This window comes from Saccopteryx bilineata, chromosome 12 (genome assembly GCF_036850765.1).
Source record: "Saccopteryx bilineata isolate mSacBil1 chromosome 12, mSacBil1_pri_phased_curated, whole genome shotgun sequence".
Classification (NCBI taxonomy): domain Eukaryota; kingdom Metazoa; phylum Chordata; class Mammalia; order Chiroptera; family Emballonuridae; genus Saccopteryx; species Saccopteryx bilineata.
Genome location: NC_089501.1, coordinates 17,525,833 through 17,539,153, shown reverse-complemented (window position 1 = coordinate 17,539,153; position 13,321 = coordinate 17,525,833). Strand labels below are relative to the sequence as shown.

The following is a 13,321-nucleotide window of genomic DNA, read 5'->3' as shown; positions in this document are numbered from 1 at the left end:
AGCTGCCAGCTGAGCACCTCTTCTGGTTATTCCATGACTAAGTCAAAATCAGTGTTTTCAAAACTGTATATTTCTGCCCATTCTCCACTTCTTTAGACTTGCCTGCATTTTGCTGTGTGGAGAGTAGGGCTGCTATAAATTTAGACTCCTTTCTCATTCTTTTCATTCAATTTGTAATTAAGAACTCTAGGTTTGATTTCTTACATATCTCTGAAAATTCCTGTATTTTCCTTAGTCATCACTACTACTGCTTTTGTTTAAATCCTGATAATTCCTTGCTTAGAACGTTGAAGTAATTTTCTTACTGTTTTTCAGTCCTTCTAGCCTGTCTTCTGTATTGCCACTAAGGCTGTTGCAGCCCTTTCTTGCTTGTTGCTTGCTAGATAAATTTCAAACTTTTAACTAGACATTTATGAAACTTTCCATTTTCTTGTGTCCTACACATTTTCTTTCCTAAATATTCCAATTATAAGACGTTATTTACATTTTCTAAACAAGGTTTCTTATTTACCTGTGTTTGCACATGTTTCCTTAATTCTGGAAAGTCTTAAACTTAGTTTACATGAAAACTTCCTCTCTTCAGACGATAGGTTGTAATTTTCTCTGAAAAGTTTTTCTAGTTCTAGCAATGGAGTGATTTTCTTTATTATTATTTTTTTCTTTTTTTCCTTTTTTTCTTTTACAAGGACAGAAAGAGAGAGAGTCAGAGAGGGGGATATATAGGAACAGACAGACAGGAACGGAGAGAGATGAGAAGCATCAATCATCAGTTTTTCATTGCGGCTCCTTAGTTCATTGATTGCTCTCATATGTGCCTTGACCGCGGGCCTTCAGCAGACCGAGTAACCCCTTGCTTGAGCCAGCGACCTTGGGTCCAAGCTGGTGAGCATTTTTTTTTTTAAATTTTGCTCAAGCCAGATGAGCCCGCGCTCAAGCTAGCAACCTCGGGGTCTCGAACCTGGGTCCTTGGCATCCCAGTCCAACACTCTACCACTGCGCCACCACCTGGTCAGGCTGAAGTGATTTTCTCTATACAGTAAGACCACACTTAATTTTGTTGATAGGTTCTGTGACTTTAAGAGAAGCAACATATAAGAAAACCAATTTACTATAAACTAATTGATATAAAGAAGAGTTAAGTTCCTACAGAATCTCATCGACGTCATAATGAAACACTGTTGAATGAAAATACCATTTTTCGAGGACCTGCTGTATTCCCATGTTATGTATTCCTGTAACTGTACTTATGTTACTCTGGGATTATTTTTGAGATTAAGGAACAACTCTCTGGCACATAACAGACAATCAGTATTTAAATACTGTGCATTTAGCTACTACTATATAATTGGCCTTTGTTTTTGTTTTGTTTGTTTTGTTTTTTGACAGAGTCAGAGAGAGGGACAGATAGGGACAGACAGACAGCAAGGGAGAGAGATGAGAAGCATCAATTTTTTGTTGTGGCACCTTAGTTCACTAATTGCTTTCTCATATGTACCTTGACTGGGGGCTACAGCTGACTGAGGGACCCCTTGCTTGAGCCAGCGACCTTGGGCTCAAACTGGCGAGCCTTGCTCAAACCAGTTGAACTCAAGCCGGTGACCTTGGGATCTCGAACCTGGGTCCTCTGCATTTCAGTCCAATGCTCTATCCACTGTGCCACTGCCTGGTCAGGCTGCTGTGTTATTCAAATATGGAAATGGCTAAGACATGTTCTTTGCTTTTAAGGAGCTTACTCCAATAGGAAAGGCAGACTATTAAAAAATACTGAAAATTACAAACATAAAGTTGAAAAAAAACTTTGTATGAGAGAAGTATTCTAGGAAGAAAAATTGTTTTAAAAATATATATAATGTGAAATAGACTAACATAATATATAATTATGAATTCTTCAGGTGAATATACCTGACTCATTAGTTTATTTAACCCACTGAATTTATTGGAATGTATTGGTTGCATTGTACAGATATTCAAGTTTATTATAGAGAATTCGTGCATTGGTATCCATGCAGGTATAGGTAAATAAGTAGGTCCCAGAAAGAATAGGAACTTTAGTAGACTTAGGATCCTGAATGGGTTCTAGTATTAACATGACTATAGTTTTTAGTATTTGCTTTGTACTAATTTGCTATACACTGGCAAAGATGTTCTTAGTATTTCCATTTAAAATAAAAAATGAGGAAATATGACTGGTCCAGCCTATGTTTTCTCATAAACTGTCATCATTGGCTATTGGCCAGTCCATGAATTGGCTATGCGTAGTCAGAGCTACACCTCAGGACCAGTCAGTTGTATGAAAGGATGATATCCTATAGAAAGGATGGTAGTATGTGAAATACCATGTATGATAAAATTAGATCAGAGGTACAGGCAGATCTTATTTTATTATGCTGAGATTTATTACACAACACAGATGTTGTGTTTTTTACAAATTGGAGGTAAGACCCTCCAGCAGTCAAAAGATTACACTTGCTTTATTGCCATGGTCTATAATTGCCCCTGCATGTCTCCACGGATGCCTGTGCAGGAGCTCAGTGTACGGGAAGTATCGGGCAGACTGAAAATAGAGGTGCTGCTGCATCTGTCAACCAGAATTACTATATATAAAATTGTAATAAGAACAGCAGTTCTCTCAACTGTCTTAAATAATAACTGATTTGTATAAAAAGTCTGTATGTGTTTGCCTCATCAACTATGCTGTTAAGAGAACCTAATCCAATGACACTTAATTCAGGCATATTATTTCACAGCCAAACAATTATAGCTTTCTTTTTGTTATAGTAATGTAATTTATTAGATTACGCTACTGCCCTTGAATGTTAGTCTGCGATATGTTAGCATGTCATAAAATTATATGATTCTGTTATCTTTATAACGTGCAGGCTGCTCCAGGTTGCTCTGAAACAGCTTTAATCTATATAGCTGATATTTTGGCAAGAATTGCATCTGTAGAAGAAGGGCTTGTCTTACTTCTTTATGGAGAAAATATGAACTCTCCTGAAGAAAAAAGGTATGTGTCTATGCTTCAAAATAATTTGTGGAGTTTTTGGTATATTTTATCAATCTGGTTCAAAGTTTCCACAATGTCATGCTGTATGTTAATAAAAATATGGATTACTATTCTAGGTATAGTTAGGTTTCCTGACTAGCTACTGACATATTAGATCATCTTTAAAGTTGAAGGAGTAGCTGGGATTTTGGACTATGCAGGCAGAACAGGTCTTAATGTGTAATTTCAAAATGAGAATAGGAGGGTTCACTCTAGATGAGATATTTTTGCTCCCTTGGAGTAGAGCTACACATGATTGATTAAAGTCAAACCTCACAAAAGTGCACAAAAGATAACTACTTTCCCAGTTTCCTTCTGTACCCTCACTCGGTTTCATCTACTGGCTTCATCAATGGCCAGTAGCTTCTAGACTTGGCTATGCTTCTAGACTTTTATAATGATGCATCAAACATATATTTAGTTTGCTCTTTTCTAGTTTTCTATGGTGGAAGCTTAGATTATTGATTTTTAGATCTTCTTTTTAATATATGTGTTCAGTGCTATAAATTTCCCTGTAAGTACTGCTTTTGCCGGATCTCACAAACTTTGATACATTGTAGTTTTATTTTTTAATATTTTTGTTGAATTTATTGGGGTGACATTGATTAATAAAATCATCAATGAAAAATAATTTGGTTTCAGGTGTACAATTCTGTAATCCAACATCTGTATATGGTATTGTGTGTTCACCTCTCCAGGTCAAGTCTTCTTCATCACCGTTTATCTTCTCTTTACCTTTTTTACCTCCTCCATCCCCTTTCCTTTTTGTAGTTTTAATTAAATTCAAAATATTTTTAAACTTCTCTGAGATTTCTCTGATCTATATTTTATTTAGGGGTCTGATAGCATATTTTGTATGATTTATATTATTTCCAATTTGTTCAGGTATGTTTTCTGGCTCAGAGTGTGGTCTGTATTGATGAATGTTCTGTTTGAGAGAAATGCATATTCTGCCTGTGTTGGATGAGGTTCTCTGTAGATGTCAATTGTTCTCCTGGTTCATGGTGTTCAGTTCACCTATGTCCTTACTATCTTCATGCTGAATCTGCCAGTTACTGACAGAAGGGTATTGAAATCTCCAGCTGTATTAGTGAAGTCATCTATTTCTCCTTGCAGGTCTATCAGTTTTTACTTCATGTATTTTGGCAGTGTTAGTTGCATATACATTAAGGATTGTTATGTCATTTTCGAAAAGTTGACCTCTTTGTTATTATGTTGTCTCCCTTTTCGATAATTTTCTCTACTGTGAAGTCTGCTCTGTCTAAAACTAATATAGCTATTTCAGCTTTTTATTGTTAGCATGGTATATCTTTCTCCATTCCTTTATTCTTAATCTATCTTTGTCTTTATATTTAAAGTGAGCTTTTATAGACAACTTTTTTTTTTTTTTTTTTTGACAGAGAGAGAGAGTCAGAGAGGCAGATCGGGACAGACAGGAAGGGAGAGAGATGAGAAGCATCAATTCTTCGTTGTGACTCCTTAGTTGTTCACCGATTGCTTTCTCATATGTGCCTTGACCAGGGGACTACAGCAGAGCAAGTGAATCCTTGCTCAAGGCAGTGACCTTGGGCTCAAGCCAGTGACCTTTGGTCTCAAGTCAGTGACCATGGGGTCATGTCTATGATCCCATACTCAAGCCAGCGACCCTGTGCTCAAGCCGGTGAGCTGCGTTCAAGCTGGATGAGTCCTCACTCAAGCTGACAACCTCGGAGTTTCAAACCTGGGTCCTCTGAGTTTCAGTCCAATGTTCTATTCACTGCACCACTGCCTGGACAGGCTATAGACGACTTTTAAAGTGGGCTTCTATAGACATTTCAAGTGGGCTTCTACAGACAACATAAAATTGGGTCTTTTAAAAAATCTATTCTGATAATCTTTATTTTATTTTTTTGAGAGAGAGAAAAAGAGAAGGGAGAGAGATGAGAAGCATCCACTCGTAGTTGTAGCACTTTAATTGTTCATTGATTGCTTCACATACATGCTTCAATGGGGGGCTCCAGCTGAGCCAGTGACCCCTTGTTCATGCCAGCAACCTTGAGCTTCAAGCCAGCGATCTTTGGGCTCAAGCCAGCGGCCATGGGTTATGTTGATGATTTCACACTCAACTCAGCAACCCCATGCTCAAGTGGATAAGCCCATGCTCAAGCCTGAGACCTCAGGGTTTTAAACCTGGGTCCTCAGCATCCCTGGTCAATGTTCTATCCACTGCGCCACCACCAGTCAGGCTATTCTGACAATTTTTTAATTGATATGTATAGATAGTTGACATTTAGAGAGATTATTGATATAATTTGATTAATATCTACCATATTTGTTATTGTTTTCTACTTATTTCTCTCTTTCCTTTTTTTTTGTTTTACCTTCTGTTATTTATTTATTTTTGTCATAAATGTCTGTTAATCTGTTTATATCTCAGAACATTTTGTGTTTCTGGTTATAATCACACAGGACCAAGCACTTTAAATGGGTCATCATTTAATCCTCACAGTAGCTAAGGAGGGGACCTCTGTGTTCATCTCCATTGTATTGATATAAACATTGAACCTTGTCTTTTCTTAATTTTAATATAAGGGGAGTGTTTAAAAATACATATGTTTAAATAGATTCTAAAATTTAGAAAATTTATTAAAAAGAGACTTTGTCAGTTACTCATTGAGATTGTGAAGGCTCCAATTCCTTACTTGGAAAATTGATAAAAAGATTCAAACATTGTTCCCAGTCTTTATTGTACAAGCTGTACTTTAATATAACTATTAAGTTACTGAGCAAAAAGTTTTTCGTAGAATAATTTTAGCTAATAAAGGCAAAGTAAATAATGTAATTATAAAATCACCATTTGTAATCCCTAATGAAATAGTGGATTTAGAAAATGAGCATGAATTAATGCTGAAATCACTAGGTGAAAATCTAATGGGACAATTTCCTACTTGAAAATTCAGGATGAAAATATTTCCCCAATTGATTTTTAGCAACACTAAAACTGGGACAACCATATGAGAGCCTCATGATACGATATAATAGGAGGCACACAACAGCAACCACCCATGAAGTTGTTTTGCCACAAAAAAGAAAGGGAATTGAACTTAAATCTAATTAAGCCTCTAGATATAACTTTGACTTTATAGGAAATATGGAGAACTAGAGGAACACTTTAAATAGCACCATGGTGAAGCAATTATCCAAATAATGTGAAGGAATAACTACAAATCAGTGGTATAGTGCAACAAAGAGAGGTACTAAATAACCATAACAACCTAATTTATTTTATGGAACTTCTCTGAATTTTTATTTGAGCAAACCTATTATAAAAAGATAACCCTGAAGCAATCAGGAGAATTTTAATATGGGCTAAGTATATATCAGATAGTATGAAGAAAAATTTTAGGTGAGGTATTAGCATGTAAAATAGAAAACTTTGTCAGAAGTGTACACTGGGTGAAATAACATGACATCTGGAATTTCATATGATCTCAAGTAGACTGGGTATGATGGGAGGTCAGGGAATAGATAAAATGAGATTGGCAAATGTTATAACATTTGTTAAAGATGGATACGGGGTACATGGAGAGTCAGTAGTATCCTATGCTATATACTACCTACTATTTTTGTTTGTTTGTTTGATTTTTTAATAAAATAAAAACTAATTAAAAGTGTACTTTTCTGGGGCTGGACAGCCTGGGTATGTTGAGTCCTGACTCCACTTCTTACTAGCTATGTGATGATATTCAGATTGCAACTTCTGTAAGCCTTAACTATATTTTCTAATCTATCAAAACTGGTGAATAGTAAACCTACTTCATAGGGTTATTGTAAGGTTGAAGTGAGTTAATACATTTAAAATACTTAGAATAGTTTTTTAATACATTTAAATACTTAGAACATTTATTCTGTTCTTACTTATCTGTTACTATTATTACGATTAAAGTGTCCCAGCCTTTGAGATAGAAGGAACTAAGTCCTATTGCTAGATTGGAGAATGTGTAACAAGTACTAAGAATGGAGAATTCAGGATTATGTTTTCACTATAGAATCAAGCAAAGTTATATATGGCCCTGACCCATGGTGTCTATAACCTTTAGGCATGTAGTTTTTTTTTCTGTTTATATCTTTATATTTTTTTCTCTGTTCTACTGAAAATGCTCTCATTAATTGACATGTACATATGGGTGGGAGCAGGAATAATGATATGTCAGAGAAAAGCTAGAGGAGGACTAAAAGCAACTGAGCAAGTAAGGAAATTGTGATAAGCCTAGCCTTTTGGAAGTGCTTTATAAAATCACAATTTATAACTTTGGAGTCACCTTTAAGTATCATCTTTTAGTTCTACAGGTGCTCATATAATAGCCCAGTTTTCAAAAAAACTTCTTGATCAAGATATTTCTATTTTTTCTGGATTGGAAATGTTGCCTATGGTGAAAGGAGCTTTTATCTCCACGTGTCGCCAAATATATGGTACATGTGAAGGCTTGCAAGTGTTAATTCCTTATGGTTTGCATGAATCTATAGCAAAGGCATGGAAGAAGGTAAGTAATTTCAAGATTTTTTTTCTCCCTGCTTATCTTATTTTCAAATAAAGCCAAAATTGTAGCATTATACTCCAGTTAGAATATTTTACTGGGAAAATATGATTTCTTTAGCATCACAGTAATTTCAGGCAGTGGTTTCTACCCATTTTACACTTGAGGGTCAGTGAACATAGGAGAATTATTTCAGGGACCGCTAAGGCAGAAATCACTCCGAGCATAAGTGAATTCGACTAAGATCACTGGGGCCTATTAATCTTTACGTAGTATCGGGCTGATTAACTCTTTAGTGGACTGGCATGAAATTTCTGATGGACCAAGCCACTGACCCATGGTTGAAAAACACTGCTCTAGAACAGATGCTTTTTAATTTGCCACAGGATGACTTTATTGGCTCCTCTCCCTAGGACGCAGTTCTAGGACCTGAGTCTTACAAAGTCTTTTCTTCAGCTACGAGAGGCTTGGGTAAATTATCTTTGCATAGACTGACATTCCTCTTTGGAAGTTATTTCTGAGCATTTTTTACAGACCAGCTGGTTTTTTGTTATGGACACTATAGATCATAATGTAGCATTGGTCAAATATAGTATATATATATCAACGGACTCTTTTCCCCATTTGTATACTTTATTTACGAAATACTTTAAATAGTTAAGAACCAAATTTAACTTTTGAAGGTAACTTAATTTTAATTACCTTAAGGATCAAATATAAAGATGTAACATGAGGTCTATGGGTAACACTATCAGTAAAAAAAAGTGTAAATTAATCTGTTATATTTTAGACAAGTTTGCTATCAGAAAGAATTCCCACTCCAATAGAGGCTTCAGATTCTCTTTCTTCAGTAAGCCAGGAATCCCAAAACATGTAAGTACCAATTGTTTAATTCATCTGTTTTTTTAAAAAATATTTGCTGAACTACTTTGAAAATGAGAATGTAATAGACTACTGTAGCATTATTTTACAGGAAAGTAATGTATATATAGTACCAATGAAAATTATACCTGGGAGGAAATTTAGACATTGAAACTAAATTTCAAACAATCTAGCACTATTTATTATGCTTGCTTCATTCTGTATTTACATTTTGGGTTAGGAAACTTGAAATGTATTATTTCCAGAAAATTTGGAGAATTACCAAATACTAAAACTGGAAACCTATCCAGGGAGTTTAGTGAAAGTATTTTCAAATGCTATAAGGCCCATTTATATTTAAATTATAATTTTCAAAATTTGTAAGGATGCCTTTTAATAAGACTTTGGAAGGGGAAATTATATCAGTACCTATACCCGTTTTTAATTTAGAAGTCTCCATGTTTCTTCACAGTATTAATAGGATATGGAGTCAGATTAATTGGGAAAACTATCTATTTAAAAGTAAGACATGGTGACATATGTCTTTGGATTCTTTTCTTAATTGAGTGCTGGCATAGTCTAAAAAGATCAAACCTAGAGGAATTTTGAGGAATACTCCTTTTTGTTGTTGTTGTTGTTTTTTGTTTTTGTTTTTTTGAAGTTGGAAACAGGGAGGCAGTCAGACTCCTGCATGTGCCCGACCGGGATCCACCTGACATGCCCACCAGGGGGCGAAGCTCTGCCCATCTGGGGCGTTGCTTTGTTGCGACCAGAGCCATCCTAGCGCCTGAGGCAGAGGCCATGGAGCCGTCTTCAGCACCCAGGCCAACTTTGCTCTAGTGGAGCCTCTGCTGCAAGAGTGGAAGAGAGAAGCAGAGAGGAAGGAGAGGGGGAGGGGTGGAGAAGCAGATAGGTGCTTCTCCTGTGTGCCCTGGCCCGGGACTCCTGCATGCCAGGCCGACGCTCTACCACTGAGCCAACCAGCCAGGGTGAATACTCTTAAGAGAAATTCCAAAATCAACATTTCTTTTTAGGAAGGCATAGTTTAACTAAACTAAAACCAACCAGTCAAGCAAGATGCCTTTTGTGTTTTTTTAAACAGTATAATAGTTCAACATAATAATAATAGCTAATTTTTAGAGAATTTTTTTTCTGATATAGTTTTCAGAAAGTTAAACTGCTATGTATTTTCTTTGATGAGGGAATGAGAAAACATTTCTGCAATTTATTTTTGAGGCCAATTTTAGATTGTTGTTTTAATTTGGAAGTCTGAGTTTTTATTTTTATCCATGTATTCATTTTGTACTCATTCATTCTGCTATTTATTGAATCAAGCTTTTTGCTGAGTTCTGACAATACTTAATATACTTTAGAGAGCTTATTGTGTAGTATAGAATACAAATAAATACAACATGGCAGTGTAGTATGTTAAATTTATATGATAGGGGTAATGCAAGGTACATTATGAGTGAACTTTTGGGGGAAATCTTCCTGGAAGGAGTTGTTAAACTAAGTGAAAAAGAATACATGAATATTAATAGTCTGAAAAGGGGAGAACATTATTCTCGTGGAAAAAATGGTGTAGTCAGTAGGCTAGATGTAAAAGGGTACATGATTAATATACTTAACACATTTTATTACCAGTAATATTTTTCGATTTTTGATGTCAGAGACTGAGGGAGCTAGTAAATTATATACCACCCCTTTCCTCCTGAGTTATGAACCAATTAATGGAGATTAAAAAGTCAAGCAATCAAAACATTGAACAACAGAGGCTTCCTAAAAATTGATCTCAAGACAGATTTACCCTCTGCTACAATCAATAGTGGATAGCCATAGCATTCCCTCTAGGGCCATGCTTGCATAGATCAAATTTAACTACACAGTGACTAGAGCAGAATGTATGCTTCATACAGACAGGTAGCTGGATTGCAAGGAGGAAGTAGACTGGGGAGAAGCAGTGCTGAGCGCTCTTGCTTTAGGTCATCCGTCAGATCTCGAGCGCCTTCCTCTTCCATGGAGGAATGAGTGATTAGGTAGAAAAGTGAAGTGGTGGTTAACAGGGAACTGTGCTACCTGTGGAAACTTGATGCCAGGAGAGAGGGAGGTTTCCCCAATATCTGATGTTAATGTCTTTGAAACAAAAGATTTAGTAGAGTTTTGGATTATAGTCAAACTGTTGATTTTATTTTTGTCATAAAAATTAAATTACCCCATAGAAAGAATCGAGTGTCTTTTACTCTTTTGTGTTCATTGAAAAATTGGTATGAGATGTCCATTATTTGTTCCTTTGTTTGGTAGAACAGTCTGAGCCAGTTAACCAGTCTAGTCCTTTTCCCTTCCTCACATCTCCCTCCTGTCTTTTCTGTTAAACAGTAGTTTCTCGATAAAGCGTCGACCTGGAAAAGCTGAGGTCGCCGGCTCGAAACCATGGGCTTGCCTGGTCAAGGCACATATGGGAGTTGATGCTTCCAGCTCCTCCCCCGTCTTTCTCTCCTCTCTCTTTCTCTGTCTCTCCCTCTCTCCTCTCGAAAATGAATAAATAAAATAAAATAAAAAACAGTATTTTCTCTAGATATGAATTTTGATAGACAGTTATTTCTTATCAGTATTTAAAGTTATTACTTACTCTATTGTCTTTTAGAATAAGTATGGTAGCTTCTGATAAATCTGTCAATATAATTACTATATAATTACTCCATTGTCTTTTGGAATAGGTAGTAATTGATAAATTTGTCGGTATAATTGCCTTTTTTATTTTATTTTATTTTTTTACAGAGACAGAGAGAGAGAGTCAGAGTGAGGGATAGACAGGGACAGACAGGAACGGAAACATGAGAAGCATCAATCATTACTTTTTCGTTGTGCATTGTGACACCTTAGTTGTTCATTGATTGCTTTCTCATATGTTCCTTGGCCACGGCCTTCAGAAGACTGAGTAGCCCCTTGCTTGAGCCAGAGACCTTGGGTCCAAGCTGGTGAGCTTTTTTTTGCTCAAACTAGATGAGCCCGTGCTCAAGCTGGCGACCTCGGGGTCTCGAACCTGGGTCCTCAGCATCCCAGTCTGACGCTCTATCCACTGCGCCACTGCCTGGTCAGGCTAATTGCCTTTTTTTTTTAAAAAAAAGGGGGTCATATCTTTTCTCTCTCATAGCTTAAAATTTTTCTTTTCTTTTTTTTTTTTTTTTGCTATTTCTGTTGATTTATACTTATCTTCCTTAGTACTTTGAATGCTCTTTTGATCTGTTGACTAGAGTCTTTCCTCAAATCTAGAAAATTCTCATAATTTTTTTTTCTAATACTGTTTTCATTTTCTTCTCTTGGAGCTTTTATTAGATATATATTGAGATATTTCAGTCTATGTTCTGTGTCTCATCTTTTTTCTAAAACAATTCTTATTTACCTACAATTCAGTAATTCTTTTCTTGACCATGGCCTAGAATTTATTTATCCTATCTTTTTACATGGCTATGGTTTTTAAATTTAATTAATTTTTATTTCCAGGATTTTTAGTGTTCTTTTTCTTCCATTGCCTGCATTTGCCTCAAAACTAGTTTCACTTTTTTTAAATTTTATTTTTATTTTAGTGAGAGGAGGGAGACAGAGAGACAGACTGCCTCCCCTCCTGCATGCTCCTTGACTGGGAGCCACCTGGCAAGTACACTAGGGGGTGATGCTCTTCCCATCTAGGGCTGTTGCTCTGTTGCAACCAGAGCCATTTTTAGTGCCTGAGGTGGAGGCCGTGGAGCCATCCTCAGCGTTTGAGGCCAACTCACTTGAGCCAATTGAGCTATGGCTGCAGGATGGGGAGAGAGGAGAGAGAAAGAAAGAAGGGGAGGGGGTGGAGAAGCAGATGGTCACTTCTCCTGTGTACAGATCAAAAATCTCAATATACATCTAATAAAAGCTCTAAGAGAAGAAAATGAAAATAGTATTAGAAAAGAAAATAATGAGAATTTTTTAGATTTGAGGAAAGACTGTAGTCTATAGATCAAAAGAGCATTCAAAGTACTAGGGAGGATAAGTTTAAATCACACAGAAACAGCAAAAAAAAAAAGAAAGAAAGAAAGAAAGAAAGAAAGAAAAATTTTAAGCTATGAGAGAGAAAAGATATTATCTATTTTTTTTTTTTAAAAGGCAATTATACTGGGATACCTACATGCTGGCCCAACACCCTACCACTGAGGCAACCAGCCAGGGCCTAGTTTCACTTCTTTCTGCTTCTATTCTTTGTCCATAGTGATAATAATTTTTTTCTTGAACATGATTGTGTCAAAATATGTACTTTTTTTTATCAGAAAAGTTGTGGGTTTAAGATCTCTCTTAAAATAAGTTTCAAAATAGACTAGAAACTTCCAGGATGGGGGCCGGGGGAACACACTTTTTATGTCCTCAGTCTCACTATACATGTAAATACTTGATTTTGACTTATTTTAATCTCTATACTTTCCAGACAGATAGGAATATCCAGTAGATAGTATGCTTTCTCTTACTTCTGGTACATTAGAATGAAATTCTTATATCCCCTTCTGTATTTCCAGATATCTAGATCTGACTCTCCTTTTAACAGTATGTCTTACGACTGTTTCAGGTTTTTCCTCTGGAGACTATTACTAGCTTTCCTTTTAGAAGTGTTCTGAGAATAAATGTCATTCTTCAGAAGTGTAATTAAAAACCTGTGAAAATAAACAATATGCCTGACATGCATTAGAAAGTGAGAAGACAGATACTCTATAATGAAAAGAAAGTAAAATTCAAAATAATGGAGAGTTTGGGCTTGGGAAATCCAGGCACAGTAGACTTATAATAGGAAGACAGAATGACTTCAAGCAGGGGTAAGAGAACCTAGGTATAATAAAAATGTTGACATTTGCAGTGAATATTTGATTCATTCAGT

General features: G+C 36.0%; 1 protein-coding gene across 1 annotated transcript in view; it reads left to right on the top strand.

Annotated features, from left to right (window-relative positions):
- Positions 1-13,321, top strand: part of TBC1D32 (TBC1 domain family member 32) — a 248,526-nt gene that overhangs the window by 71,262 nt on the left and 163,943 nt on the right. The window contains exons 15-17 of the mRNA XM_066248097.1: positions 2,880-3,007; positions 7,368-7,569; positions 8,354-8,436. Of these exons, the coding sequence (XP_066104194.1) occupies positions 2,880-3,007; positions 7,368-7,569; positions 8,354-8,436 (413 nt within the window). The remainder of the gene's footprint in view (positions 1-2,879; positions 3,008-7,367; positions 7,570-8,353; positions 8,437-13,321) is intronic.